Source organism: Haemaphysalis longicornis, unplaced genomic scaffold, assembly GCF_048455015.1.
Source record: "Haemaphysalis longicornis isolate Haplotype H1 unplaced genomic scaffold, Haemaphysalis longicornis Haplotype H1 scaffold_5, whole genome shotgun sequence".
In the NCBI taxonomy this organism is placed as follows: Eukaryota; Metazoa; Arthropoda; class Arachnida; order Ixodida; family Ixodidae; genus Haemaphysalis; species Haemaphysalis longicornis.
This window is the reverse complement of record NW_027526385.1, coordinates 76,950,058-76,975,584: the sequence shown is the minus strand read 5'-3', so window position 1 is coordinate 76,975,584 and position 25,527 is coordinate 76,950,058. Positions and strand designations below refer to the sequence as shown.

General features: G+C 47.9%; 1 protein-coding gene across 2 annotated transcripts; it reads right to left on the bottom strand.

Annotated features, from left to right (window-relative positions):
• Positions 1-28: 28 nt before the first annotated feature.
• On the bottom strand, positions 29-24,844 carry LOC144138456 (uncharacterized). 2 transcript variants are annotated; one of them, XM_077670739.1, is made up of 7 exons: positions 24,680-24,844; positions 24,156-24,196; positions 20,461-20,654; positions 14,539-14,916; positions 13,860-14,030; positions 8,328-8,548; positions 29-308 (listed from the first exon to the last, which is right to left on the bottom strand). In XM_077670739.1, the coding sequence occupies exons 3-7, from the start codon at positions 20,569-20,571 to the stop codon at positions 44-46; spliced, it is 1,146 nt and encodes a 381-aa protein (XP_077526865.1). In that variant the 5' UTR covers positions 20,572-20,654; positions 24,156-24,196; positions 24,680-24,844; the 3' UTR covers positions 29-43. The 2 variants fall into 2 exon arrangements, with proteins under 2 accessions (XP_077526865.1, XP_077526864.1); XM_077670738.1 differs by having other exon boundaries at positions 20,461-20,602.
• Positions 24,845-25,527: the final 683 nt, after the last annotated feature.

The window sequence follows — 25,527 nt, the reverse complement described above, 5'->3', positions numbered from 1 at the left end:
TTAAAAGGAATGTAACCTATTCTAATAGTGCAGCGATTAAAAGTTACTGATTGTTACGGTGCTTCAACACTGCATGCAGCCCCAAACATAGAGCAATACTCGGAACAATCGACGTGTACTCGCCATTGGGCAGAGGGCCCTCTAGCGAATCTCGCACGGCCCGTTTGAAGCCCCGCGCAGACGTCACGACCGTCACACCCGGCAGGGAGGCCACCAGGTGCTCCAAAGGCACGCATCCCTCTCGCCAGGGCTCCAGGTCAGGCGCCAGCGGCAGCGGCCCAAACTCCGCCTCGTAGCACCACTGGAAGCTGCAGCAGGCATCATAATCGCCACGCGATTGTCACAATGGCTACCAAGTGAAGAAGTCCGTAGCAGGGTAAGCTTAGCCAGAGACCAAGGTGCCTTCATTTGCACGAGTTTTGCCCATTTCATGTCCATTTCAGACTTCAATATACAGTAGCCGGCCGATTTTTCGAACCTGGAGGGGAACGAAAATAGTACGGTACGGTACGACAACTTTATTGATAGTGCCTGCAGACGGCAGTCAGAAAAGTCCGTAAGTCATTACTCCTTTGGGACAATTGGCGGTTCCTCGGGAAAAGCCAGAGTATCCATCAAGTCCGAATTTTTTGAGTAAGAAGAAATGGTCGGCTACGGCACACTAGTTACAAAACTCTCTGGAATCCAGGCCAGACAAGCATTCCTGCTTTCTTGAAGCTGAGGGGCTCCTGAACTGGCGCTGAACCTATCTGGGGACAAAAACTGGGCATTGTCCAATAACAAGACAATAAAATAAAGCTTGCTTTCCAAATGAGGAATCAATAGTTTCAACAGGGGCAGAATTTTGTGTTGTGTGTGTTTTAAAAATGTCAATTTCACATCCGTTTCGAGACATGACATCGTCACACTTGTGAGGCCTTTAACGTACACCTCTGCTTGGAAACTAATGTCTCCTGCCTAGCTTGTCGTCTGCTCTCAGTCATTCAGAGCAAGCTGAAAGTCAACACTTTGAAATGCAGAGTTACTCAATATACACCAGTTGTGAAACTCTTCATATAGTCTCCATGTAGCAAGAACCGGTCCGCGGTTAGCCCCGGTGCAGATATGGGGCAGATATGGGGCAAGTGGACTAGCCTGTCATCTGTCAGCAGAAAGTTGAGGTAGTACTCAAGTGCTTGCGGCTGCTGCCATAAGTCACAAAAAGAAAAACCCTGGGAACATCAGTGAACAGTAATTGTTCACTTACGCTGAAAAATGGGAACGTTTCTGGACCAAATGTTTCGGCAAGGGCACTTCCCTTCAGATAAGTACCCTTGTTGAAACGATAGTGCCAGTGATGTTTTCCTTTTCAGCGATTTCTCATCACTGTTAGAGTTACACAGATAAGAATTCTCAGTGGGTTCCCAAATGCTGACAATAAATTTCTTCACTAAAGAAGACTAACCCAAGTAAAAAACATTCATTCAGGCCTTATGTAGCCTCATACAGTTGTGTTTATGCTTACTAAAAAATAGGCTGACGATTATGATGCTCAGTAATGTGAAATTCGAGCGCAGCGCAAACTGCAGTCTTCTCGGTGATGACGCATAGGTAGTTGCTGTGTTTCAGGAAGTGATCGCCTCATTAGCAAATGCACGATGGCACTCACTGCTCTGATGTTATCTTGCAGTATGCTGCCGCCGCTGAGCATGCTGTTGTAAATCATGTTTGAATCTCTTGCAAAAATGTCACGTGGTTCGGATGAGCCACGCAACAAAGAGGATGATGAAGGACCGATGAACACGTAGCACGCAGCACGTGTTAAAGGAACCCAGAAAAGCCTTTTGTAGAAGTTGCAAAAGGCCTGTATTGTCGCGTAGCACCAATATAGCGACTCAAATGCATTGGAATTATTGATCTACATTCAGTATTAGCTGTGCCAGAAGCAATTAAATGCACCTCTCCCCCCTTGCCGATCTATTGCTCCTCCCTCTCTGCTTCTTTCAAAGCAGCTGGAAACACTGAGAATAACCATGTGACATCGCGACGCTCGACTTCCGTTCTGCGCTAGCTACATTTCTGCGCCTAGGCACGCGTCAATCGCTGCGGACCCGCCTTTAACTAGGGATCACGCAGGAAGGAGGAAGAGCAGCCGGCGGCCAACGATCTGGCGAATCAGGGGGCACCTCGCCGTTGCGTCAGCCGCGATCGGCTCGCTGCGGCGTCGCGCTCATCGGCTGAGAAAGGCTATCTTCAAAAATTGTTTACAAATCATCCGTACAACGTATGGGGCTCACACTTGGCTCAAAAATCCCCCGTTATGTGTTCTACCACCTGAATGCATTTGATTGCCACCTTCACAAAGCTTTTCTGGGTCCCTTTAAGCTTCTGCGTTTTTGTGATCTCAAAAGAACACGATGCTTGCTTTCCTGGATGCCTGGTTCTGCGTCTCCTTTCTTGGGCGCCACTAGATGCCAAGGCGCAGATTTCCCACAAATCTCGTGCGGCCTTGGAATACTGCCCTTCCCTAGAGCCACTAGATCAGGTTTCAGAGTATTGGCACTTTTTTCTCTCATTGTTGTATGCCGCCGGCAGCAGCCATTGGTCGAACCGCGTCCCATGACATTTGTCGGAAGACCCATGGGCGTGGACATTTTAGTGCCTCTTTGTTGCCGCGTGCACGCGTTCTTCAATAAATCGTGAATTTCAGAGCGCAGTGTGCCGGTACGACATTAGAGAGTGAGTTTTTAAGCCCCAGGCAGAGTGACGATGCTGTGCTGCTCTGTACTGGGCTGTTTCAATAGGTCGGACGGTGGAAAACACCTGCTTTGCTTCCCGCTGCAAAAAAACGACTGTGGCCTAGCATAACCTACAGCCACTAGTACAGCGTAGCTTATTTTGTGGCTCTAGTGTAACCTAGATCCACTAAATAAGCTACGCTAGCGTAACCGGGGTGCAGGCTCGAAATCCTCAAAAAGTAAACACAGCTGTCATGGTTGCTAAGCGGCGCCCGGACCAATTCCGCTCGTCAATGTCTGCCACAATAGGGCGCATAAAGCTGGCCACTCTGGCGTCAGGCACCAAAATGGCTGCCGCTGTGCGTCGGTGTCGCTACTCTTAATTAAGCGTACCTTATTTAGTGGCTCTACTTTCCCCCTCGCACTTTCGCCATGCTTTCTTCCTCAGCCTTTCTGCTCCCTCCAACTCGTCTACCTTCGGTGTCCTCTTCATTCGCTCGGTTACAACGAGGCCGACGGCGATGTGAAACCACAGGAGTGGGTGCTTAAGAGCTGCACTCTAGAAAGGCTGTGTCTTGAGTGGCTTCAGACGGTACTTTAAGCACTCAACTAAAGCAATGTCCACCGGTGTTTACTAAAAAAAGAATGCCATGTCTGGCACAACTTCGCTCTCCCTAACGTAAAGTAACGTAACGTAACCTAACCTGAAGAACAGAAAGCAACCATTCGGAACACCAAAAACTAACCTAAGCCACCAAAATTAGAAGTTAAAACTAAAGATGGAAACAAAAAATTGCCGCAGCTTGCCCTAGTAGAGCAAGGCTAGAGAAATAGCTGAGCTGGCGGCCCCTCTCACTTCGTCGGAGACCCGGCTGTTGTTCTTCACATGGATTTCCTAACTTGCCGCTGAAAGTTCTCCGTGACACGCAGGCCCAGATAGTTTTGCCCGCAGCCTTCCACATCTCTCCCAAAGTGGACGGCGTTAGCACGTGCTAGAACCGATTTAACGAAGATATCCCGATCCCCCTTGAGACGCCCATAGGGCCGAATGATTCAGCTAACTTGAAATAACGAAACCAATATCATGATCAGTCCTGGTTTAACGAACCTTTTCACAAAGAGCGCAGCTCAAAAATTTCCGGTTTATTCTGTAGAGAACACCACAAAATTGATTTATGGCGTGCCAAATATAACACCGCGAAGCACCTTTGGCTTGCTTTTATGAAGCTGCGTGGTACCAAATGGGAGTCGCAATTTTCATGTATATTCACGAAACGGCGCCAGCGCTAGTTCGCACATTGTAGCTAGCACTGGCGCTGTTCCAATTGATTCATTGGCGGTCGGATTTTTCGGGGTGGGCTTTGTGTTTCTCGTTCACCATTGTTCTGAGGGTAGCTCCCATGCTGGCAGTTCCCGTCAAGTGAGGGATGCCCTTGATATGCTGCGGATGTTTACTGGAGCGTACGAGGATACGGGAGTTGCGCTGGACGCACTGCAAAGTTATGAGAAATACTTGCGGCTGTTGCTTACAAAGCGCATGCAAGGAAGCAACACCGACTTTTTTGGTGGAGTCCCCAAGGGTTGTAGTTTCCGGGGGCCACTCTCTCCAGACCGTCCTTGTTCAGGTAACAATTTTTCTGGCCTCGTTTGATACGTGCGGGCTTTTATTTTATTTTCAGAGCATTTACGCTTTGCAAATATGACGCCGCATAAGCTTGCTGGATGCCGCTACCGTATATCATCGAATGTACCAAATTAAGCGACCAAGAAATGCCTAACTCGATTTACCGAAGTTCTCGATTTAACAAAATAATTCGCGACTCCCTCAACTTTGCTAAATTGAGTTTCAACTGTAATTAACAACACATTTCACGGGCCTACCAGTCATGTCTCAGTTGGTTTGGTGGTATGTACTGTATGTTCAAAGTAAACTTAGCTGAGGTGAAATTTGAGTGCAGTTGGCCTTTAAAGAACCCTGATTATACGTCCCCCACTTTTAGGATGACCCACTTCTTACGGCATGTTTTTTTTGTTTTTTTGAGAAACTTGGATTTCAGTTGGGTGTTCGCAAATTACGCGAGAATGCGCTAAATACAGTCTACGCCCGTTACAACGGATCCGGCAACAACGGACTTCCGGTTACAACAGATTATTTCTGTTTGTTTGTTTGGTCCCCATGCATTTTCAATGAAGCCCACTCCGCCAATAACAGACCCGGCTATAGCAGACTTTCGGCTACAACAGACTAAATTTGGGCGAAAATTGCTTGCCCTGAGCGTCAATAGCGGACTTACGCGGTGCCGACACCAATTTTCTTTTAGGGGCGAAGCTCCTAAAGCCATGGGTCTGTCCACCCCCTGTGTCTCGTGGTACGTGACCGCCGCATGCTTTCGGAGATGTCGCAAAGTCGGCCGTGTTGCACGCGCAAGAACCGGCTGCAACCGGCAGCGCAAACTCGGCACCGGGAGCGCGAGCTTGTCTGTGTTCGCCAACGGAGGCGCGAGCGCACGTGCACTGCGAGGGGGAGATCACGCAAGAGATCACGCCACGAACGCAGGAAGTCGTTCTCGGAGATCGAACGAGACGCATGCAAGGACCTTTGCTCATTTCCTCTCGTCTTGTTCGGGCACAAGTTCGCCCTAAATAAAAGTTCTTTCTTTACCGTTGTGTCCCATCCTACGTGACAAATTGTGGTGGAGGTGCGGGGTAGTCCTCGATGGCGCGGGGTCTTTCACCAGGTCTGAGCCTGGGAGCATTGACTCCGAAAATAAAAGTTGATTTGTACAATGTACGCACACAGTCTTACGTCTTTCTTAATGATGTAATGGGCGAACTTTCACGGGAGAGTTACGGTTACCGATGATCTCCCCCTCTCGAGCTTTGCTCCACTTATCATCATTCATTCCGTGGATATGGCGTGAATTTTTTTTGGTTTGCTTTCACGAGAAGGCAACTATTATGTCTGGCAACATTGTCGGCGCGGAACCAGTCATTGGTGTAGCCGAGCCAAGCCAGGGACGGTGCAAATTAGCCTTTTTTTTTTTTTTTCGCGCCGCCTGCGACCGAGTTAGCAATGGCTGGTTGTAAAAGAAAGCAAATTTCGTTCTCCGACAAATTAAGCATCATAAACGCAGTCGACAATGGCGAAAAACAGGCCGACATCGCGAGAAGAATGGGCCTTTCAAAGCAAACGGTGAATTCTATCGTGAAAAACAAAGACGTCGCCGAAAAGCGCGACTCCGGCGAGTTGCAAGAAAAGCGCTTTCGAATGCGGAAAGCGGCGCACCCGGAGGTAGAGTCGGCTCTTTTGATGTGACTACGGGACACGCGTGCTCGCGGAATTCCCATGAATGGACTTCTGCTCAGGAGCACGGCTGAACAGCTCGCTGTGATTTTGGGACACGGCGACGTCACCTTCAGCGAGGGTTGGATTAGCCGGTTCAAGGCACGCGTGTTGTGTTCAGCAAAATGTGTGGGGAGCGCGACAGCGTCGACCAGACCGTTGTCTCCGAGTGGCAAAAAAATCGGCTGCCTGCACTCCTCGCCAAATACGAGGGCAGGAACATTTTTAATGCTGATGAAAGTGGACTCAAATACAAAGCTAGGCCCAGCAAGACGTACACTTTCTCCGGAGAAAGATGTCACAGTGGAAAGTGCTCGAAAGAGCGCTTGTCAGTTCTTTCCTGCTGCAATATGGACGGTTCTGAAAAGGCGAGGCTCCTGCTCATCGGCAAGTCCAAACGGCCGCGTGCCCTGCGTCAGATGCAAAGCCTCTCAGTCGACTGGGAGGCGAACAAAAAAGCATGGATGACCAAGGATTTGTTCAACGCGTGGTTGGTGAAGTTTGACCGGAAGATGGCCAAAGAGAAAAGGAAAGTTCTGCTGTTTCTCGACAATTGCTCCGCGCATATGCAACCACCGGTACTCGAGGCGACAGAGATAGCGTATTTTCCTCCAAATGCGACGTCAGCACTGCAGCCCATCGACCAGGGTGTGGTGCATTCCGTGAAGGTTGCGTACAGGACCCGCCTTATGGAGCGCCTGCTCTTTGACATGAACGCAAAGCGGGAGACGAAAATTGACGTGAAGTTTCCCGTTGAAGTTCTGCCAGCAGTTTGGGCTCAGCTCAAGCGCGACACGATCCGCAACTGCTTCCGAAAAGCAGGCTTTTGTAGGGAAGACGACGCATTTACCACTCCCAGCGCTGAGCCACAAGAGCCATGTGTGCCAACTGTGTGGCCCCAAATTCAGGAAGCTTTTGGGGCAGAAGACTTCGCTGACTTCGTCAGTTTTGATGATGATGTCGTTAACAACGAGGAGCTCACCAACGACGAGATCGCGGCACAAGTCAGGAACTGCTCTGACCCGCAATCAGAAGAGGACAGCAGCGAAGAGGCGGAAGCTCCCGTAAAGCTGACGAGTTCTCAGGCCCTAGAGCACACCGAAGCTTTGAAAGGTTATTTTGTGCAGCAACAGCATGACTGCTCGGCAGAAGTTCTGCAACTGACACAAATGCAGCACAAAGTGACCGCAGCTTCACTTGCAGGAGCCAAGCAGGCCCTGATCACTCAGTATTTTGCGCATTAGAGAGAAGCCACGCTCGTGAAGTGTTCGGCATTCATTACTCCCACGCATGCGCAGCTCCAGTTTGATGAAAAAGGTAAGAATTTCTTTAGGTGGCAGCGTCCATTGAATGAAATTTGACGCTGGCCGTGTGGCATCCAACTGGGTTTTTTTTTTTTTTTTTTCGGTTTCTTAGCCGCACTTCGTCAGGTTAGTCAGATTTTTTACCAGCTATTTTATTCACCAGAATGCAGCGATTAAAAAATGCAGAAACTCTTGGTGTGTGTGGAGGGGGGGGGGGGGTGCGGTATGTGAAGCGGCGATCGGCGGTCGGAATTTGATGAATGGGTTTCGGGCAGACTTACAATGGCGCGAAGCGAAGTGCTTAAGAGGCACTTCACTAATTCTGCTCGCCATGACCGATTTTTACAGCCGGCTAGTGGTTGCGCCTGATAACAATTTGCTTTTTTTTTTGTTTTGTATTTGCTCAGCTTAGCGCGCGCCTCTACAGGCTAGGCCTTTATCGAGCGCGGGTGCTTAGCTTCGGAAACTGCATTAGGCAGTTAAATTCCGCGTGTGCATGCTGTGAATAAATGCTGCAGGCGTGCAGAAAAAACTGAGAAGATGGAGTGGCTACAGCATTTATATGTAATAGCGGCCGCAGTTCCCACTTGACGATCGTACCCCCCCCACCCCCCCCTTCTGTACTACATACTCCGGATATAGCAGACTTTTTTTCCCGGATTTAGAGGGTCCGTTGTAACGGGCGTAGACTGTATAGTAATTTAAGCAAGTTCTTAGCCCACCTGTTGTGTGAGACCATCTACTACAGTGACATTTACCCGTACGCTGATCATACGACACCCCGGTCATACACCGGTTTCGCGCGGTCTCTTGAAATCGCATTATTGGGGTTCTACTGTACAAAAGGAAAATTCAAGAAATCCAAGGATTTTCAAGGGTGTGTGAAAATTCCAGTGCTTTAAAAGCAGGACTTTCAAATTCAAAGGTTTTCAAGGGCCTACATGAAACGGAAGAGCGGCTCACCTGTCCAGGGGTAGTGATCCCGAGTGGGTGTCCAAAAGGCGCTCCATGTGGGCGGCAAACCGGGCACGCGGCATGCAAATGCAGGGCAGCGGTGCCGGCACGTCCGCCCTCTGGGCACGAGAACTCTCCCCACTTGGCTCCACAGACGGGAGAGTCGTGGAGGAGGAGGAAGAGGAAGGAGGGGGATGGTGCAAAGGACAGCGCAATGGCTCGGTGGTTACCTGAAAAAAGGTCGTTGAAATCAATCAAGGCGCCGTTCAGATTACCTCCACGAGGCACAGTACACATGGGATACACAATTACAGTAATTCGACCCGCTGCCGTGGATCAGTGGCTAAGGTGTTGGGCTGCTGAGCCTATGGTTGCAGGTTCGACCCCGGTCGCGGCGGCTGCTTTTCAGACAGAGGCGAAGAAGTGACAACACCAGTGTCGAGATTTGGGTGCACGTTAAAGATCCCCAGGTATTCAGTCACATCTGCATAAAATGTAGTTTTAAATGTGTTTAAATTAATGTTCTTGTATTAAGTAAGGGTCAAACCATCACATTTCTTCTCAGCATTAGCAACACACATGCATGCAACTAGAAAGAAGCCATAATTATGGGGCTGAAGCCACTGGTAATTGACTATCCCACTGGCACTTCGGAGAGGATTGGATCGTATCAGTAGCTACACCCTGGGAAAACCCATGAGTGCAGTGTTCTAGAAGAATAGGCAGCGCGACGTCTTGGAAGAGAATGCGGGCCCTTGTTGCGATGAAGAATCCAGCCGATGTGACAGAGCGGCACCAGTCGGAAGAGTGCCATCAGGCGCAGTCGTGCCGATGCGGCCAGCCTTGCGCCCCAGCAGGCTGTACTATTATGAGCAATATGAAAGGGAACACAGGAACGTGTAGAAAACACCCTCAGACCCAGCTATGAGTGATACACAGCGGCCGCCGTCGGAAACAAAGTGGAAAGGGGGACGCTTTTCTAACAACTGTTCCCATTCCCACCGGGCGTCTTATCGGCTGTCGGACGATACCATATTATCGGCGAAATGGCATAGGCTATTGCTTTGTAGAAATGCGAGCGCGGTGGGAGTGCCAACAGTTTGCGGAAGAGCGCCCTCCTTTCCCCCTTTGTTTTTCACAGCGCCATCCGCGTATCGCTCCGAGTCTGTTTCGAGGTTGTTTGCCACGCGTTCCTGTGTTCCCTTTCATATTGCTTATAATAGTACATGTAACTGTGCAGATTTCTGTGCATTGAGTGCCGGCTAGCCTGCAATGAAGCTTAAAGGAGCCATGAAGAGAAAACACAAGTTTGGTTCATTCAAAAGATTGTCTCGTTAGAATCATACTGACACCACTTTTAACGTAAACTTCGCTCAAATAAGCTACATAATTAGGAAAAACGGGAATGGTCATGCGACCCACCAGCTCATTTCCCGCAACAGAACCTGTGATGTCACATGGGCTAAGCTCTGCGATTGGCGGAGGCTGGCAGAAGCAGACGCAAATTAGGTAGAGCTTACAAACTAGACAAACGAGCGATTTGCGCTTAAATTTAGGGCACATTATTTACAAAGCAATAAGAATTATGGGACAAACAGTGGAAGTTACGAAAGCACATGTAAACATAGAAGTACTGATGCGTTCTGCTGTTCGTACTGCGCACAGCATGCTTTGGTTTAGCTGCACAGCACTACGGGGCTTGGGGTTGTCTCAGACGACACTGGCCGATTGACGCAAGCAACGGTGTCTTACGTGACCCCATTTGTCGAGCGAGCACTGTTTCAGGGAACGAATATTTTCTCCCAGAACAAAAACAAGCCAGGTTTAAATGCGGGCAAAAACAAACCAAACGCTTGCCACGGTATGGTGGCGCCATCTAGGTTACGGAACGTAAAGAAACGCGGGAACAAACCAACACCGCTGTACAGGGTGGAGACAACCTTTGAACGGTCCCGTGCCGCCGCAATTGGGCCAACGGGCTCAACGCGTTATTCTTTTCGTTTCCCACGAGACCTAGCAACGCGAAACAGACAATATGATTCAAACTTCTTCAGTAAACCGCGTTGCGGCGATAATTTTAGCGCGGTTTTGACACAATGACTTGCTTCGGCGGCGAGCGAACAACCGAACATGGCGGCGCCAGCGTTACGTGTCTCTACCCTGTACGGCGGATGCGTGAATGAAGGTATTCTAGGCTGCAGAGCGGTCGGTTCCCGTGATGTCACTTGGGACCACGAAAACGCACGATTGAGCGGGAAAATAAAATTTTAACCTGAATTGTTTAATTTCTCAGTGAATAAAGCACCGTTTGTATCCGGACAAGCGCTGGGGGCACTATAAAACACGAAATCTTTCGACTAAAACCAACTTGCATTTTCTCTTCATGGCTCCTTTAAGGGGGGCAACACTGGTCTTTGAAACTTTTTTTTTTGTTTTCCAACCAATCTTTATGAAACTTTATGGGCTTGTTCAGATTTTTTAGCTGATTTCAAATATCCAATTAGTTTTGATGTAACACATTTAGTTTTCGAGATAATTAGAAATCTTTCTTGATTGTTCTTGAGAACAATGGAAAAAAAAAACTAATCAATAAAAAATTACAAGCAAGGCATGAATAGATACTGGAAGTTGTGTAGAAGGTTGTATGGGAAGCAGTTTTTTTGTTTTACAATCACATACAAGTTTGCATCAATTCTTACTTTTAGGTTCGAAGTACTCCTGCTAACCAATTAAAAATAATGCTAATTAAACAATTACTGAAACACAAAATGCAAAATCTTAAAAACATTCATGGTTTAAACATTCAGCTTCCTGCTGAAAGAAAAATTATCATTCTAGCTGCACTACGTGCTGAGGTATGCCTCTCGAGAAGTTCCTATACGTCAAAAATATGCATTTTGAGAAAATGGCAAAAAACATAGCGGTGCTATGTTTAATGCAAACAGTAGAAGGTGGAGTACTTTTTTTGCACGAAACAACTAGTAGGCCCCTGCAGCATAGTCATCTTGACTGCTGACACCACCCAGGTGCCTCTTCTTGAGGGTCCGCTGCACATTTTCTGCGGATGTCCGCCTGCGGGAAGAGTCCTTGGTTCGCCGGCGGTCCTTTACGGCCATGCGTGTGCTGCTTAGTGCGCCAACGGTCATGTTGAGCTCCTGCAGGATCTTTGATGATGCCAGCTGGCTTCCGGCACTGAATTGCATCACAGCCTCTGTGACCGCAGCTTCCACACTGTGAAGCAATGCGTGGCGCTCCTTGGGAGCCAGCGACCATATCCCTGAGTGAAGACTCTCATTGCTGTTTTGCGTCTTGCCGCGCTGGCACCGCTCAAGCAGCTTGTGGTCCGCCAGCCGTTCATACACAGGAAGCAAGGCCTCGCAGATGTGGGGGGGCAGGTTGTAGCGGTGCTTGGGGGCTGGCTCCCCTTTGGCCTTGGCAGCGTTATGGCGGCACCACGAGTCAGGACCAGTGGGGCAGAGGCTGTGGTTCGACACTGCATCATTGGATGTCACGTGATAGTACATGGCCATCACAGCCTTGTGCATGGCTGGCACGTCCCCTTTGTGGGACTTGATAGCCCAGCCATAGTAGGAGGTCAGCTTGTTGATCAGGTCGCCAGTCAGCCGCCCCCTACCACTGAGGCTCTCTGAGCCAGCTGGCCTCTGCTTTGGGAGGTTGCGCAGTTGAGTGCCCATTCTCTTCTGCACATGGTTCACGCACTCCTCTTTGAGGATCTTAATGAAACCATAAACATCTGCATCCCTCAAAGCGAGGTAGGTGCGGCAGTCACCATCCGAAACCACTGTGGTGTACCTGAGCTTATGACGCTCCCACGACCTCTGAAAGAGAATGAGGGCAGCCTCCACTTCCATTTCCCCAGCTTTTTTGGTGGTGTTTCTCTGGCAGAGGTGCTTCGCCTTCCACTCTTCGTAGGCAGGGTCACTCTCTTTGGGCGCCCGCTCGCAGCTGGCGCAAAAATTGGAGAGCACGACATAATCGAGCACGAGCCCCGTGAATAACTCGATGACAGTGCCGACTCCGATGTGCGACGAGTGTCCCCTCGTCATCCAGGAGCCGTCGTACGACACTGCGATGTTGCCCGGGTTTGCAAGGTCGAGCTCAGCGTACAGTTGCCGAACTGATCGTGCGCAATCTGCAGTCACCTTCTGCGATGCGCGAACAGCTGCGGGAGTCAGTTTAGTCTTCACGTAGCTCTGCCATGTTTTGTTCTCGAGGTTGGATTTCTTTGTCGTTTTGCCATACGGGTTCTTCGTGCGGGATTTTCTTCCGGCCTTCCACATCGCAAACGTCGTAGTCAGAGCCCGAGCAATATGGCGCCTGATTGCGCCGACAACGGCATGGAGCAGACGACAGACGCCGCCTTCGGCCAATCGCATCGCACTGTCTAGTCACGTGCGCTCGCCGGCGAATAGGAACGCGCATTTTTGCTTTTTTTGGCGCGTGTTTCCCACTCTACGACTGAGCGGGCAGGAACCGCAGTGGCGGGAAATTGAAGACTGAAGTTCGCTCTTTCAAACGAGACCGAGATCGCTGCGATACCGCCCGTTGCGCAGCAGTGAGGAATTATAGAAAAATAGTTATTTTGGCGTCGGAATCTCGAAGAATCGGCCTTGTAGGGCTTTCATAAGTTGCTGTTACTGCTCAAGTACCGACTTTTCGGAGGAAAAACTTCGCAAACCGGGAGAAAAAGACCTGAACATTTAAAAAATGATGCTTATGAAAAGTGCATTTTTTGGCACTTTTTCAGTCCCAAAGACCCGTGTGCCCCCTTAACTAAATTCTGCTCAATACTCCAGCTTTTCCCTGTTAACAAAAACTTTATTTTGAGTTAAGCGATGATAATATCTCATGCCTCCACTCGCGGTATACATTTTTTGTTACTTCAAGTCACCGATATGCGCTTGCAGTGGCTGCGTTGTTTTTTTGTTTTTTGTTTTCGGCTGCCAGCTATGAGTTACATCTCACCAAGGCATATGCTACAATCACGACAGATAGTTTTATTGAGGACATGCAAATTCGAGTAAGCGGTTTCTGTACGTCATGCTTGCTGATCCGCCGCGGTAGCTGCAACGCAAATTTGATACCGAGCTGTGGGGACTGCTTCTCTGATTGAGGCAAAACCGTCCATGCGTCGAGACTAAGGGGCATGTTAAAGGGACCATGCACACAAAACACAAGTTTGGTTCATTCGAAAGACTGCCGGGTTAGAATCGTACTGACACCACTTTTAATGTCAACTTCATTCAAATAAGCTACATAATTAGTAAAAAAGGAAATCGCCATGCGACCCACTAGCTCATTTCCCACTAGCTCATTTCTCATTTCGATTGCCGAATAAAATCCTTTTCTGATTCTGATTCTGAACAGAACCTATGATGTCGTATGCTCAGCTGTGCGATTGCCTGAGGCCTGCAAATGCAAATTAGGCAGGGCTTATAATGCGGAACGAACTTATAAGCTTGCCGAACACAAGTATACAAAAATAATGCGATTAGAGCCGCTGCTCTGGCCCAAACATACCTTTGTTGGCGGTGCCAGAAATGGCTCATTGAGAGAGAGCTTGACGGAGCACTTTCCCAGCTGACACTGTTGCAAGCGCTCCATCACAAGTCGTGCGTCAGAGGCGCTGGGGACCCGGACTTTGGCCATGAAGCAGCCGTTCGGCGTGACTGCCAGCGAGATGTGAAGCACCTTTCGAGAAATAGCGAGAGGAGACATACACCAATAAAGTGTGCTGTGGGGCTAGTTGGTGCATTACGGCTAAAAGAAAAGAGCACTAAAAGCAGGACACAGATAGGAAGAAGGACAACACAGGGGAGACATATGAGCAGCTATTCCACAACAAGCTGTATATTGCTGCCTTCACAGAGCAGCTTTGGTAGGAACGCACCTACCAAATTGCGATGGTGCTTAGCGAGTGTCCCACACTGCTATCTTTAAAAGAAATAATTTAAACATCAGGTGCATGTGGAATGCAATGCCCTAGTCAGCGTCACAAAGCATTTTAAAGGTTCGGTTGGTGCCCTGTCCAATTCCAATTGTGTTCAAATGAATACATTGCTCAATTTTGTATTGGGGCATTTGTTCCTGCACACAACAGGAAACGCAACTGCCTCAAAGAACAGCTGAACTGGGAATGTTTCCGTCAGTTGTGCCGCAACCATTACAAGATGGCAGCAGTGTACGAGAAGACAATTACCATTTCGTGCTCTTGGGAAAGGTTGAAAAGCATCTTCTTCAGGTCACTGGCTTCAGTACCAGGGTCAATGGTGGTCATGCAGACTTCAACGAAAGCATCCGGCGAGCCACCGCCCAACCAGTCGACCGCTCTCGCCGTGTGCGACTCCGAAGATGACCCCGCAAAGTGTGCCCCTGGGGTCGCACCCTGGTGCTGCTGGGAGCAGGAGCCTTCGAAGCTGCTGGAATGCGTGGCAGGGACGGCAACCGTGGTTTGGTGCCATGATGTGGATGACGGCACACCTGAGTCCGGGCTCGGAGAAAGTGCCCGCCACAGGGGCAGCGAGAAAACCGACACATTGTCGCCCTCGTCACCGGCGTGTCTGGTTGAAACTTCTGGCTGTTTCGTACAAGGAGAGAGAAGAGGAGGGGAAGAGATATGTTGGTAACGTTCAGGGATAGGAAGTGCGAGTGTTAAAGATCAGAGAACAAACTTGCATGGGAGACAACCCATCAAAAAATGAGTAGCAACGGCATAAAATATAATTGCGACAGGAAGTGGGCGCATTCGTAAGTGCATAAGCGTACAGCCACTCCCTTTCAGGCTACTCTTCACTCGCGCGATAAAGGCTTCATTACCCTGCAGTACACACTAAGATGCCACTGATAATTATGATCATAAAAAAAAGTTTTTTTTTTTTTTTACCACAGCTTGTAGGCTGGACAAACAGCAGATCTGGCGCCCCCTCTCCCTTTATTGGAGAACCAACTGTTGCACCTCACGTGTATTTTTGAACTTGCCACTGAAAGTTCTCCATGACTGGCAGGCCCCGATTATTTTGGCCGCAGCTTTTCACATCTCTCCCAGAAAGGGACCACGTTAGCACGCCACTGGACCAAGCTCACTATAAGGAAGAAAGGAAGGAACAAATGAACGAAGGAATGGGCAATTGAGCGAGTGAGCCCATGAACAAACCAACAAACAAGCAAGCGAGCAAATGCTCACTTGTGCTCACACTCAAGCAGGTACTTGCAAAAGCTGGCTTCACTGTTATAGTCACCTTTTTTCCGTTCCTGCTGGACAACTTACAGCAGGGTTAACAGCTACACTGTTAGAAAACAAAAAGGCTACCGCTGCTTTTCAGCACTCAGCATGCACCTCTATTCCGCACCTCAGTCCGTCTTTCAACAAGATTACTTTCAGAATCCACTTTTACTATGTGTTAGTCTCACGGCTAAAAATTAACCAACAGAGCTTCAACCTGCGTGCACAAACCTGTAATCCGCATTAACAACAGAAACCGTACCCGCAATGTTTGTACGTTACCTTCATTAGGACATGACCTGCCTCTGTAGCCAGTAAAAAAAAAAAAAAGTGCACTGAAAGGGCTACAAGCAGAACAAACGCTTTTTTTGCTCATTTCATTTCCATCCACTTTACGGAGGAGTAGTACCCCCGAACACAACGTTCCGTTCCGAGATAGGTACAAATGCGGCTCTTCCTGTGCCCACCCAGTGCCGTCCCCTCGTTTGCACGGAACAGTCCTCTTGTTCTTTCGAGCAACTGCCATAAGCATTAGGCTGCTTGTCCTCAACAGCCTAGGGGTACAATCGCGAGTTTCGGTGTAGTCCCTCAAAATCTGGCTAGTCGGCTGTCTGGGTCCGTTTTCCATTACAATGGTGTGTTGCCACAGCGATGAAAGCGTGCGAAAAAATTGGCCCCGTATCTGCTTCTTTCGTTGCAAATGTCGACATTTGCCAAGTAAATTCCTCCCTTTGCTTTCCCGCTCACCTCTCATGCTGTACCTCTTGTGTGCTGTAATACACAAAAGGTTAGCTAAAGATAATTTAAATTTACCGCATTCCACTGCTCCAGTCCGGGTTCCTCGATGCCAGCGCTGCAGTACGGCGAAGACGCTCGTGAATCGAGAAGCCCTACCACAACGTTTATAGAACCATGTTGCCCAACTCCATGTGCGTTCCAAGCAGAACGTGGAACCTATCTAGCGGAACCTTTCGTTGCTGTTGCCGTGTGATTTCGCAAATGCCGCCTGGAGCGCGGGCAGCAGCAGGTGACAGTTTTTTGCAATAGATGTAATGTATCATTTGCTATCACAAAAACCAAGAATCTATGAATTTTTTAATAAAGGAACACTGCAAATATCACTTATGTATTGATGTCCCGCCTTATGTTTGCGTAATGTCTTGTTCTTGTTTGACAACGTTGACAAGTATGAACATTTACACCGGATTTGGTGGTTTTGATTTGGTGGTGGGTATATAAGACTATTGTGCAGATTTTATTTAACTTTGGTCGGGTGGATGAATCGAGTCACAGACATACAGGCAGACAGACAGACAGACAGACCAAAATTTCTGGGTCTAAATAGGCCAAGAAAGACTATCGTCTTTAAAACAGCACACGGGTTGAACGTGGCTCCCTCTCACTGCACCTTGCAGCGCACTCAAATATTTGAGTGCGCCTTCCTTGCCTCAAATATTTTTCTAGCACTAAAAAGTGAAAAATTAGTGCCGTCTGCTTGCACGCTGCTTTTAGCTGTGGTTGTCTGCCCACTGCGGTGAGCAGGCAATCAGAGGCATCAAAAGTACTGCCCACAGTTTAGAAAGTCTGAAATAAATTTTTTCAGACCTGAAAAAGGATGCAAACAAAAAATATTGCCAGGAGAAGGTATCAAAACAATTAAGTTTTTAGAAAAATATCTCAGTAGCAATGTCCCGCATACAATGAATAGGTTACCAGACAATATTTTCTCCCTCCGTTGTCAAAAATTAATTAAGAAATGTCTGTTTGAACTATTCTATTACCTTTTGGCTCCTCACTTACCATATTCTTTTATCTTTTATTTTCTTTCTTTCTTTTTCTTCTCTCTCTTTTTTTTTTTGTGTGTAACAGCGAAACGATTGGCCTCTCTGCCGCCAACTGCCGGGCGCTGCCCTTCAAGCCTTCTGTGGCTTCGGCAGGCCCGCAAATGTACCTTGTATATTGCAATAAACATATTATTATTATTATTATTCTTTGTTTCTTGCCGCAAAATGTTCCTTTAACTAAATTATGTGCATTATTATGGTAAATAAGGGAAGTTTGGTAAGTTGTACGCTGGTTTAAGGACAGGACGTGACATATCAACATGCCTAATTACCCTCTTGGATCACTCTGGAAGTGCCGGACTTGTACCACTCTCGGAACAGAATATCACAGCGCTTCCACATACCAGTCACCCTGCAACAAACCCGACTCTCCTCTCACGATTACTCACATTAAAGGAGCCATGAAGACAGAATACAAGTTTGTGGTATTCGAAAGATTTCATGTTTTATAGTGCCCCCAGTGCTTGTCCACATGCAAACGATGCTTTATTCACTGAGAAAAATAATTAATTCAGTTAAAATTTTGATTTTCCCGCTAAATCGTGCGTTATCATGGTCTGCAATGACATCACAGGGCCTCGTTTACCGTTTGTGAACCTAGATGGTGCCACCACACTGCGGCAAGCCGTTTTCTGCCTTTGGTTTGTTTGTGAATGTATTTGTACCTGGCTTGTTTTGTTCATGGAGACAATGGTTTCGTGAAACATGGTGCTCGCTCGACAAATACGGTCACGTAAGAAAACGTCGCTTGCGTCAATCGGCTATAGTGTCGTCTGAAACAACCCCAAAGCCCCGCAGTTCTGTGCAGCTAAACCAAGCATAGTGCGCGCAGTACCAACAGCAGTACGCATCGGTACTTCTATGTTCACGTGTGCTTTCGTAACTTCCACTGTTTGTCCCACCATTCTTAGGGCTTTAAAAAGAATGTGCCCTAAATTTAAGTACAAATTAGGGGTGTGCGAATATTCGAAACTTCGAATATTCGATTCGAATTTTTTGGTATTCGATTCGATTCGAACGACACTTTTATTGTTCGAAATATTCGAACCACCCAAAACTAAAAAAAAAAAAAAATCAGAGCGTGTCTGTATCGGTGTTATTTACAGTGGACTCTCGTTGATACGATTCTGGGGGTGCGAATTTCTGGATGATACGAATTTCCGAAAAGTCCCGGTGAAATTGCATCGTTTGCAATGGGAAAAATTTCGGCTGTTACGAACGGACCTGCGCGGCCCGGCGGAAGGTACGAACGAGCCGGCGAGGCACCCGACTGCTGAACGAGCAAGTGACGGCTCTCGCTCCCCTGTTTGTCATTCTTTCTCCAGAAACGGCCGGGCTGTTGTTTTCTGCTCGCGAAAACGCTCTGCGCACGCCCAACGCGCTGACACCGCCGCGAAACCACCCCCACGCTGCGCGCGGCGCGGCCGGCGACGTCAACATGGCGTCGGCTCCAGCCGCGATTTGGCGCGGGCGCTCGAGCGACCGCTTCTAACCGCTCTTTAAAATGCGGCTCAAGGGAGACACGAAGTTGCTTGTGCGGTAAAGGAGCTGATAATTCATGCGATAACGGTACTATAAAACATCATCTGCGCCGCTAGTGAAAGCGCCCATAAAATATTTGCCGGGGTGCTAAGCCTAACCGTCTCTGGCGGAGCCAAGCCGGCTGTCTCGATCTCATCGCAAGTAGTCAGGCTCCTCCATTCTGCCGCGCGCGTACTGCGTCATTTTCTGTTCGAGGTAGGCGCTACCGCGGGCGCAAAAACGTCGATGTGGGCGTGAAAATACAGCGCTCGCAGAGCCGAGGCGAGCGAATCGCGTGCAAAACCGCACCATGCGGTTCACGCTTGGCTGTTGCGGCGTGTAGCGAGCTTGGGCACACCGAGTGAGGAGACGAGCGCGAAGCTTTACGTGCTCCAGAAAGGACTGCTTTGCGACACGGGGGTTAAAAAAAGCATAAAAATCACGAATTTCTTCACGCAAAAGTAGGAAAAGAAATAAACGAAAACTTTTTTCAGCGCTAAATTTTTTGGTCTGTGTTGGTTCATACGAATTTCGGATGATACGAATATTTTTCGCAGTCCCGCGAGATTAGTATAATCAAGATTTTACTGTATCAGCGCGCGGCAATGTGCACGGGCTCGGGCATGCCAGGTACTAGTGTCTCAAGTAAGCGGCTGTTTTCGATATCTGGTAAAGTGGTGACGAGCAGGAGGTTGTCACTGCTCCCCGAACATGTCGAGCAGTTAACCTTTCTTCATGTTAACATTTAAGTGAGTGCAGACCTTAATCTGTTGAGTGCAATGGTATTGTGTAATTCCTAATTTTACTTTGTGCGATTTGTTGTGCAATAAAGTTGCAGTTTTTGTGTCTCTAGATGGTGAAAACATTAATTTTACAAACAACCATAAGTATTCGTATTCGAAAAATATTCGAAAAATATTCGATTCGATTCGAACTTTGTTTTTATTATTCGAATTCGCTTCGAAATTAAAAAATTGATATTCGCACACCCCTAGTACAAATAGCTCGTTCGGCAAGCTTATAAGCTCTGCCTAACTTGAGTTTGCTTTTGCCGGCCTCCACCAATCGCAGAGCTGCCTGGTATGACATCATAGGTTCTGTTGCTGGAAATGAGCTAGTGGGTCGCATGGCCATTCCCTTTTTTCCCAACTATGTACCTTATTTGAGCGAAGTTTACATTAAAAGTGGTGTCAGCATGATTCTAATGAGGTAATCTTTTGAATAAACCAAACTTGTGTTTTCTCTTCATGGCTCCTTTAAGGCGCAGCAAAGGATGCAAGAGGTGGCGCTATTTATAAAAAGAGCAGACCATTGTCCTGATGGCGTTTAAGCGTTCCACTCGTCAGCATCACTAACCATGCACTGCAAGTAACACTAACACGCGGGTGATGTCGGCATTCCAGTGAGGCGATGCAACAAGCGCTACTACATCATTTTCTGTGGGCACGACGTCGAGCAATGTTTGCCAGGGCAGACACACAGACTGGCTTGCTGAGCCCTGAACCAAGCAGCTACTATGGTATAGCAAGCCTACCTGACTCCTGCACCGCACAGAGGGACCTGTGTTCAGGGGTCCCCGCGCCATCCAGGAGTAGCCGACCTCCTTCACCTCAGCCGCAAGGCTCGCCAGGTTCCGCGGGTTCATCTCGGACCGCCCGGAGTGTCTGGAAGAGAGGCTGTGGTGGGGGGGAGTGAGTTTCGCTTCACTTCTTCCCAAAGAATTCACCGCTGTAATATCAAAAGTGCTGCGTTCACGATGTACACATACGTCGAGTTGACGTACACCACACTTGGGGTGTGCCCGGTGTAGAGTATTCGTCAAAAAGTGATATGCAACAAGTAATTCGACACAGAAGCTTTCCTCTCAAGTAAGGAAAGTAAGGAAAACGGCCCATGAAGACAAAATACAACTTCGTTGAATTTGAAAGAATTAGCCTGGGATAACTCATCCAGTTCCATTACAGCCATGAGATTCCTTTAACTGCAAAAACGCAAGAAATGTTCAAAAACTTTCATTTTTAGGGCTACAGTGGACTAATATGGGCCGGTGTGACATGTTATGGGATAACAGCAAGAAAAATAAAGCCGTCCCAATTAATGTGAAAGCTGTCGGAAGTGCAGAGCAGTGATTCACCATAATGGGCTGTAGTGCCGTTTTCCGCTCACTGCTACCACTCAATGCAATTCAAATTTCCCGCCTTCACAGTACTCGCACGCCCCCTGTCTGAAACTGCGCCGGTGGGAGTTCTGTTCTTTTTGTGCTTGCTTTCCCTCCCGCATGTGCCGACGTTGCACTGCCACTTTTTTTCGCTTACTACTGTAAAAACCAACCCTATGAGCGTTCCTAACTGAATAAACGCGGGCGCTGCCGGTTAATTACGTATATTTTGCCTCAAATGTACCTAGTTTTCTTTGCACTGAACAACAAGGAGATGTATGACAGGCGCCAGCGGCTCAGTAGTTTCGAATGCTTAAGACCACATTGCTTGTATTCACTGGCGAGGCGCGCATGCAGGCAACCATGTGAGTGCGCCGTCACTGGTTACGTCGGGCTCCGTGGGATGGCAATACTTGGTTGTGCCAAGCACATGACTGTGTTGCACGTTAACAAACTCTACCTCACTGAACGCAAAGTATTGCGCCGAGTCCACTGTGAGTGCGATTAATAACATCTCTGTTGACGCCACCGTTGAGAATCGGGTTGAAACGGAGCAGACGACGCAAGCCGGTGATTTTTTTTTCTTCGGTCTGCGGGCGCAGTGGCCCAAGCCGCGCCATGTCCGTGACGCATCGGCCATGTCTGTGGCCATTTTCAGTGTTGCCAAGCGAAGAAATTGACAGCTAAACTTTTCAACGAATACCACCTATAAGCCGCCTGGCTTTCGAAGCCTCTGGGTTACGCCGCAACGACGGAACGCCGCGTGGCTCTACTTGGGTCCAGCGAGCGAGCTACGACGACAAGGCGAGCCTCTAAAGTGCTCTGCACTTAAAACAGTTATCAGTATGTTAACTGCATGATAGCATTGAAGTGAAAGCATCACATGGAAGTAGAGGCCCTAATACACTCTAACATTCATGCTTCTTGACGGTGGCTTAGTTCGGCAGCCTCCAGTCGCGCAAACAAGATTCTGTGACGTCACAGAGAAATTAGCGGAAAGTGGATGGGCAGCCACCACTGTTTCATACGTTTTCTCTAATAAAGCCGTTATTTGTTTGAAGTTTCCCATAAGATTGGTGTCATTGTTATCGGGACAAAGCCGTCTTTTTAGTGAACCAAACTTGTGTTTTGTGTTCATGGCCCCTTTTAGATCAGCACTCCTGCATTCACGAAGTACGGCATACATAAGCATCGAGCGGTGCAGTTTGGTGTGCCCCAGCGTTCAGTCCTTGTTGAAGATTTCAGGGGTAAATAAGCCACGAGTAATTCAACATACAAGCTTGCTTGCCAAGTATGGACAGCACTCTTCCTCGTCACTGTCAATTAATTCGATCACACTTGAAGGCTAAGCGCTTACTTCGAATTTTTTGTGGCATGGGCTACTGGTATGAGCTATTGACAAAGACTGTAAATGCGGAACCGTATTCACCCGATTCTAACGTGCACTTTTTTCCGGAAAAATAGGCCGAAAAATTGATGCGTGCTAGAATCAGATACGAAATTAAACACAAGAACAATGAAACGGCTCTCATACCAATGAGACGACTTATCAAATTGATGTAATTTTTAGATGTTGCTTCCAGGATTAACACACCTGACGGAGGCACAGCTACAAGCAGTTGGTGCAGCATGGTATCAGAAATGCCTCGATGCCAGTGTGCGTCCCCCAAGGCTATGCCTGCGGATGTTGCATAGTTCCTATCACAAAGCTCTCTTTTTGTGGCTTTCTTTTCGGATCGTGAAAACGCAACATTTTCTCACGTCGAAGAGCGAAGAAAATTGAATGCATTAGCCTTAATTGAGGGCTATATAGAATATTCTAAAAAAAGACGCCCCCCCCCCCCCCCCCCAATCCCCTTCTAATCAGTTACATTTATAGAAGACGAAAGAATGTTCTGATGCTACAATGCTGCCTATGACACGCTCTTAGTTGCCATACGTTTATTGTTGAATCGCAAAACTGACAGCTGGCCTAAATCTGATAACTGGCATATGGTTAAACTGCAAAATTAATAGCTTTGTTTCCTTAATTTTTGAACTGGGGAACATTTTATTTCTGAATTCAACTGGTGCAATTGTGCTTTTACCATTTGGTGCAATGCATTGTAAAATTCTCTTTGACGAAATTGCTCAATGTTTGCTTGGTAACTTGTGACAAGCTCTTGTGCAGTTTGTGCATAATTTTGCGAGATCTCATTGCATTCTCACCGAATAAACTAGTTTCCAGACTGCCTCGTGCCTTTAGTTCGCAGATTGTTATCTACCAATGCTTTTTCTCCAGCATGGTATCTCAACAGCTGCTGTGCTAGTCTTAAGAAGTAATCTATGACAATTAGAGTATGCCTCTAAGCAACGTACTTCAAACCTGCACACAAACCCGAAAAATTGAAACTAGCAAAGGTGAATCAATTACGCGCCGAGAACAAATTTAAAGCAAAATTCTGCTGCGAATCTGTTGCACTTGGTGGCAGACACGCACAACAGTGGAGTACTCAGGATTTCAGTTCGGGAAGGGGAGGGTGGGGACCTGAAGGAATAAAAGGTAAATAAAATGACACAAGACAAAATAAAATGCCAAAGGTAATTCCGTGCCCTGTCTCATTTTTATATTCATTATTTTTGGGGGGAGAAATTGCTAACATTCACCGAAGCCGCGTGTGTCAGGTGTGTAGCACTGCGGTACAAAAATAATTATCAGAAGATCGGAAGTCATTATTTGTTGATGGGCATGGAGCTGGTGTCTTCGCCGGTTTCGTGCTACCCCTCTCTTTCGTACGCCAGTAGCCAGGATTGCAGCGAAAAATAGAAAGAAAATAAGAGCAGCAGCGGCGCATACGTTGCCCGCGGAGTGAGAGACGCGCGCATCAGCAAGGTGGAGCGGCCGCAGGCAGGAACTTGGCCCCTCGCGAAAGCCGAACAAACGCGCGCACACCGCCGCTCTAGCCTGGCCGTGCGAGAACTGTCGTGCATATCGGCGGAACGCCTTCCAGTTAGAATGGCATTTGAAATTTTGAAGGCCATTCGACTGAAATGTCCTTTCAAATGCTCGTGTAGCACATGTCCATCATTACCTCTTTCGGGTCCGTCGTTGCATACTTGCAGGCTCGAAGTACTGCGAAAAAAAAAAAAAGGAAACGAGAACAGCCTGGCGTAAACGTAGCCGCAAACACATGAAACACTTCTCGCGAGTGGCCGAAGAAAGCAAAAAATGTATAGTTTCGTAATCAGATCTGCTTACGAACATTTCCATGACAGGGCAGACGAATTCGTCGTCACTCCAAATATGCAGGAGTTACCTAGACGCAAATATCCGGCAAATTTTCATCGAGCAGCAAAACGTGCAACAAGGCAGGTTGTAATCCCAAGTTTAACAAAGGGATAGGCCCTTGTAGAGCCGTGATAGGGCACAGCCGAAACGACGTAATTGCGTAAGCTATTACTAAAAAGAACGTAACAGTTGCTCAGCGCTATTAAATCCACTTGTTTTTCTTTTTTTTTCGGCAAATAAAGTTAACTATGTACGACAGACATCCAAATTTTGAGCAATGTGGACATGAACAATGAATAGGACGGCAAGATGAAGCGGGAAGCTTACCGCTGCTTTGAGAGTAATCCAGTTGATATTTTTATAACAACACGGTCACACAGACCCTTGGAACGGCGGGTTTTTGCAGAACAGCGCCGCTGACAGCGCCAGCAAGCGAAAAATACACAAGTCCGCGCCGCACGACTGCCTCAACACACTGATTCACCCGCCATTTTCAACGGTGGCATAATTTTGACAAAAGCGGTGGCGCTAGCAGCGCTAGCAGTACACAAACTGTAAACAAAGCTTTGACCGAACTTAAAAAACTTGGTTATGTTTTGTTATTGGTTTTAATTTGGTTTTTATTGCAAGCCTTCAGTGTTCGGTGTTGATGCTAGATCGAGCGCCAAATTTGAGGGAGGTTTGATTGGGATTCTCTGTCTCCAGTTCTGTTTGATTTAATTTTTTGAACTTGAGTCGTACCGTGCCACGCAAAACAAAAAGAAAACACATTAGCGGCTACACGAAGTCTCTTTACTGCGAAAAAATATTAGCAGTGGCACTTAGCTCGGCTATGCCAGGAGCTAAGGTTCAGCTGGTTGTTCTTAGCGTTCCTGGTTGTCTAGGATTAGCTTGATTATCATGCTTACGGCTGCTTCAATGACACACGTACGGCATACGCATTATGTGACACATGTATATCTATCAAGCGGCTCTGGCGCAGCGTCATCAATCGCCCCGGCTAAGCTGGTTCCACAGGCGCACATGCCGGTGTTGCTGCGACGCACGAGCCAACGGTCCCACACCCGGCCACCTCTCGCATGATCATCAAGTGGACCGGGCCGCCACGAGCGAAACGGAGGCCGGCGAAGACGCTGGGCGCGTGTGAGAGACGCCGGGCAGCGAGCAACGTTCTG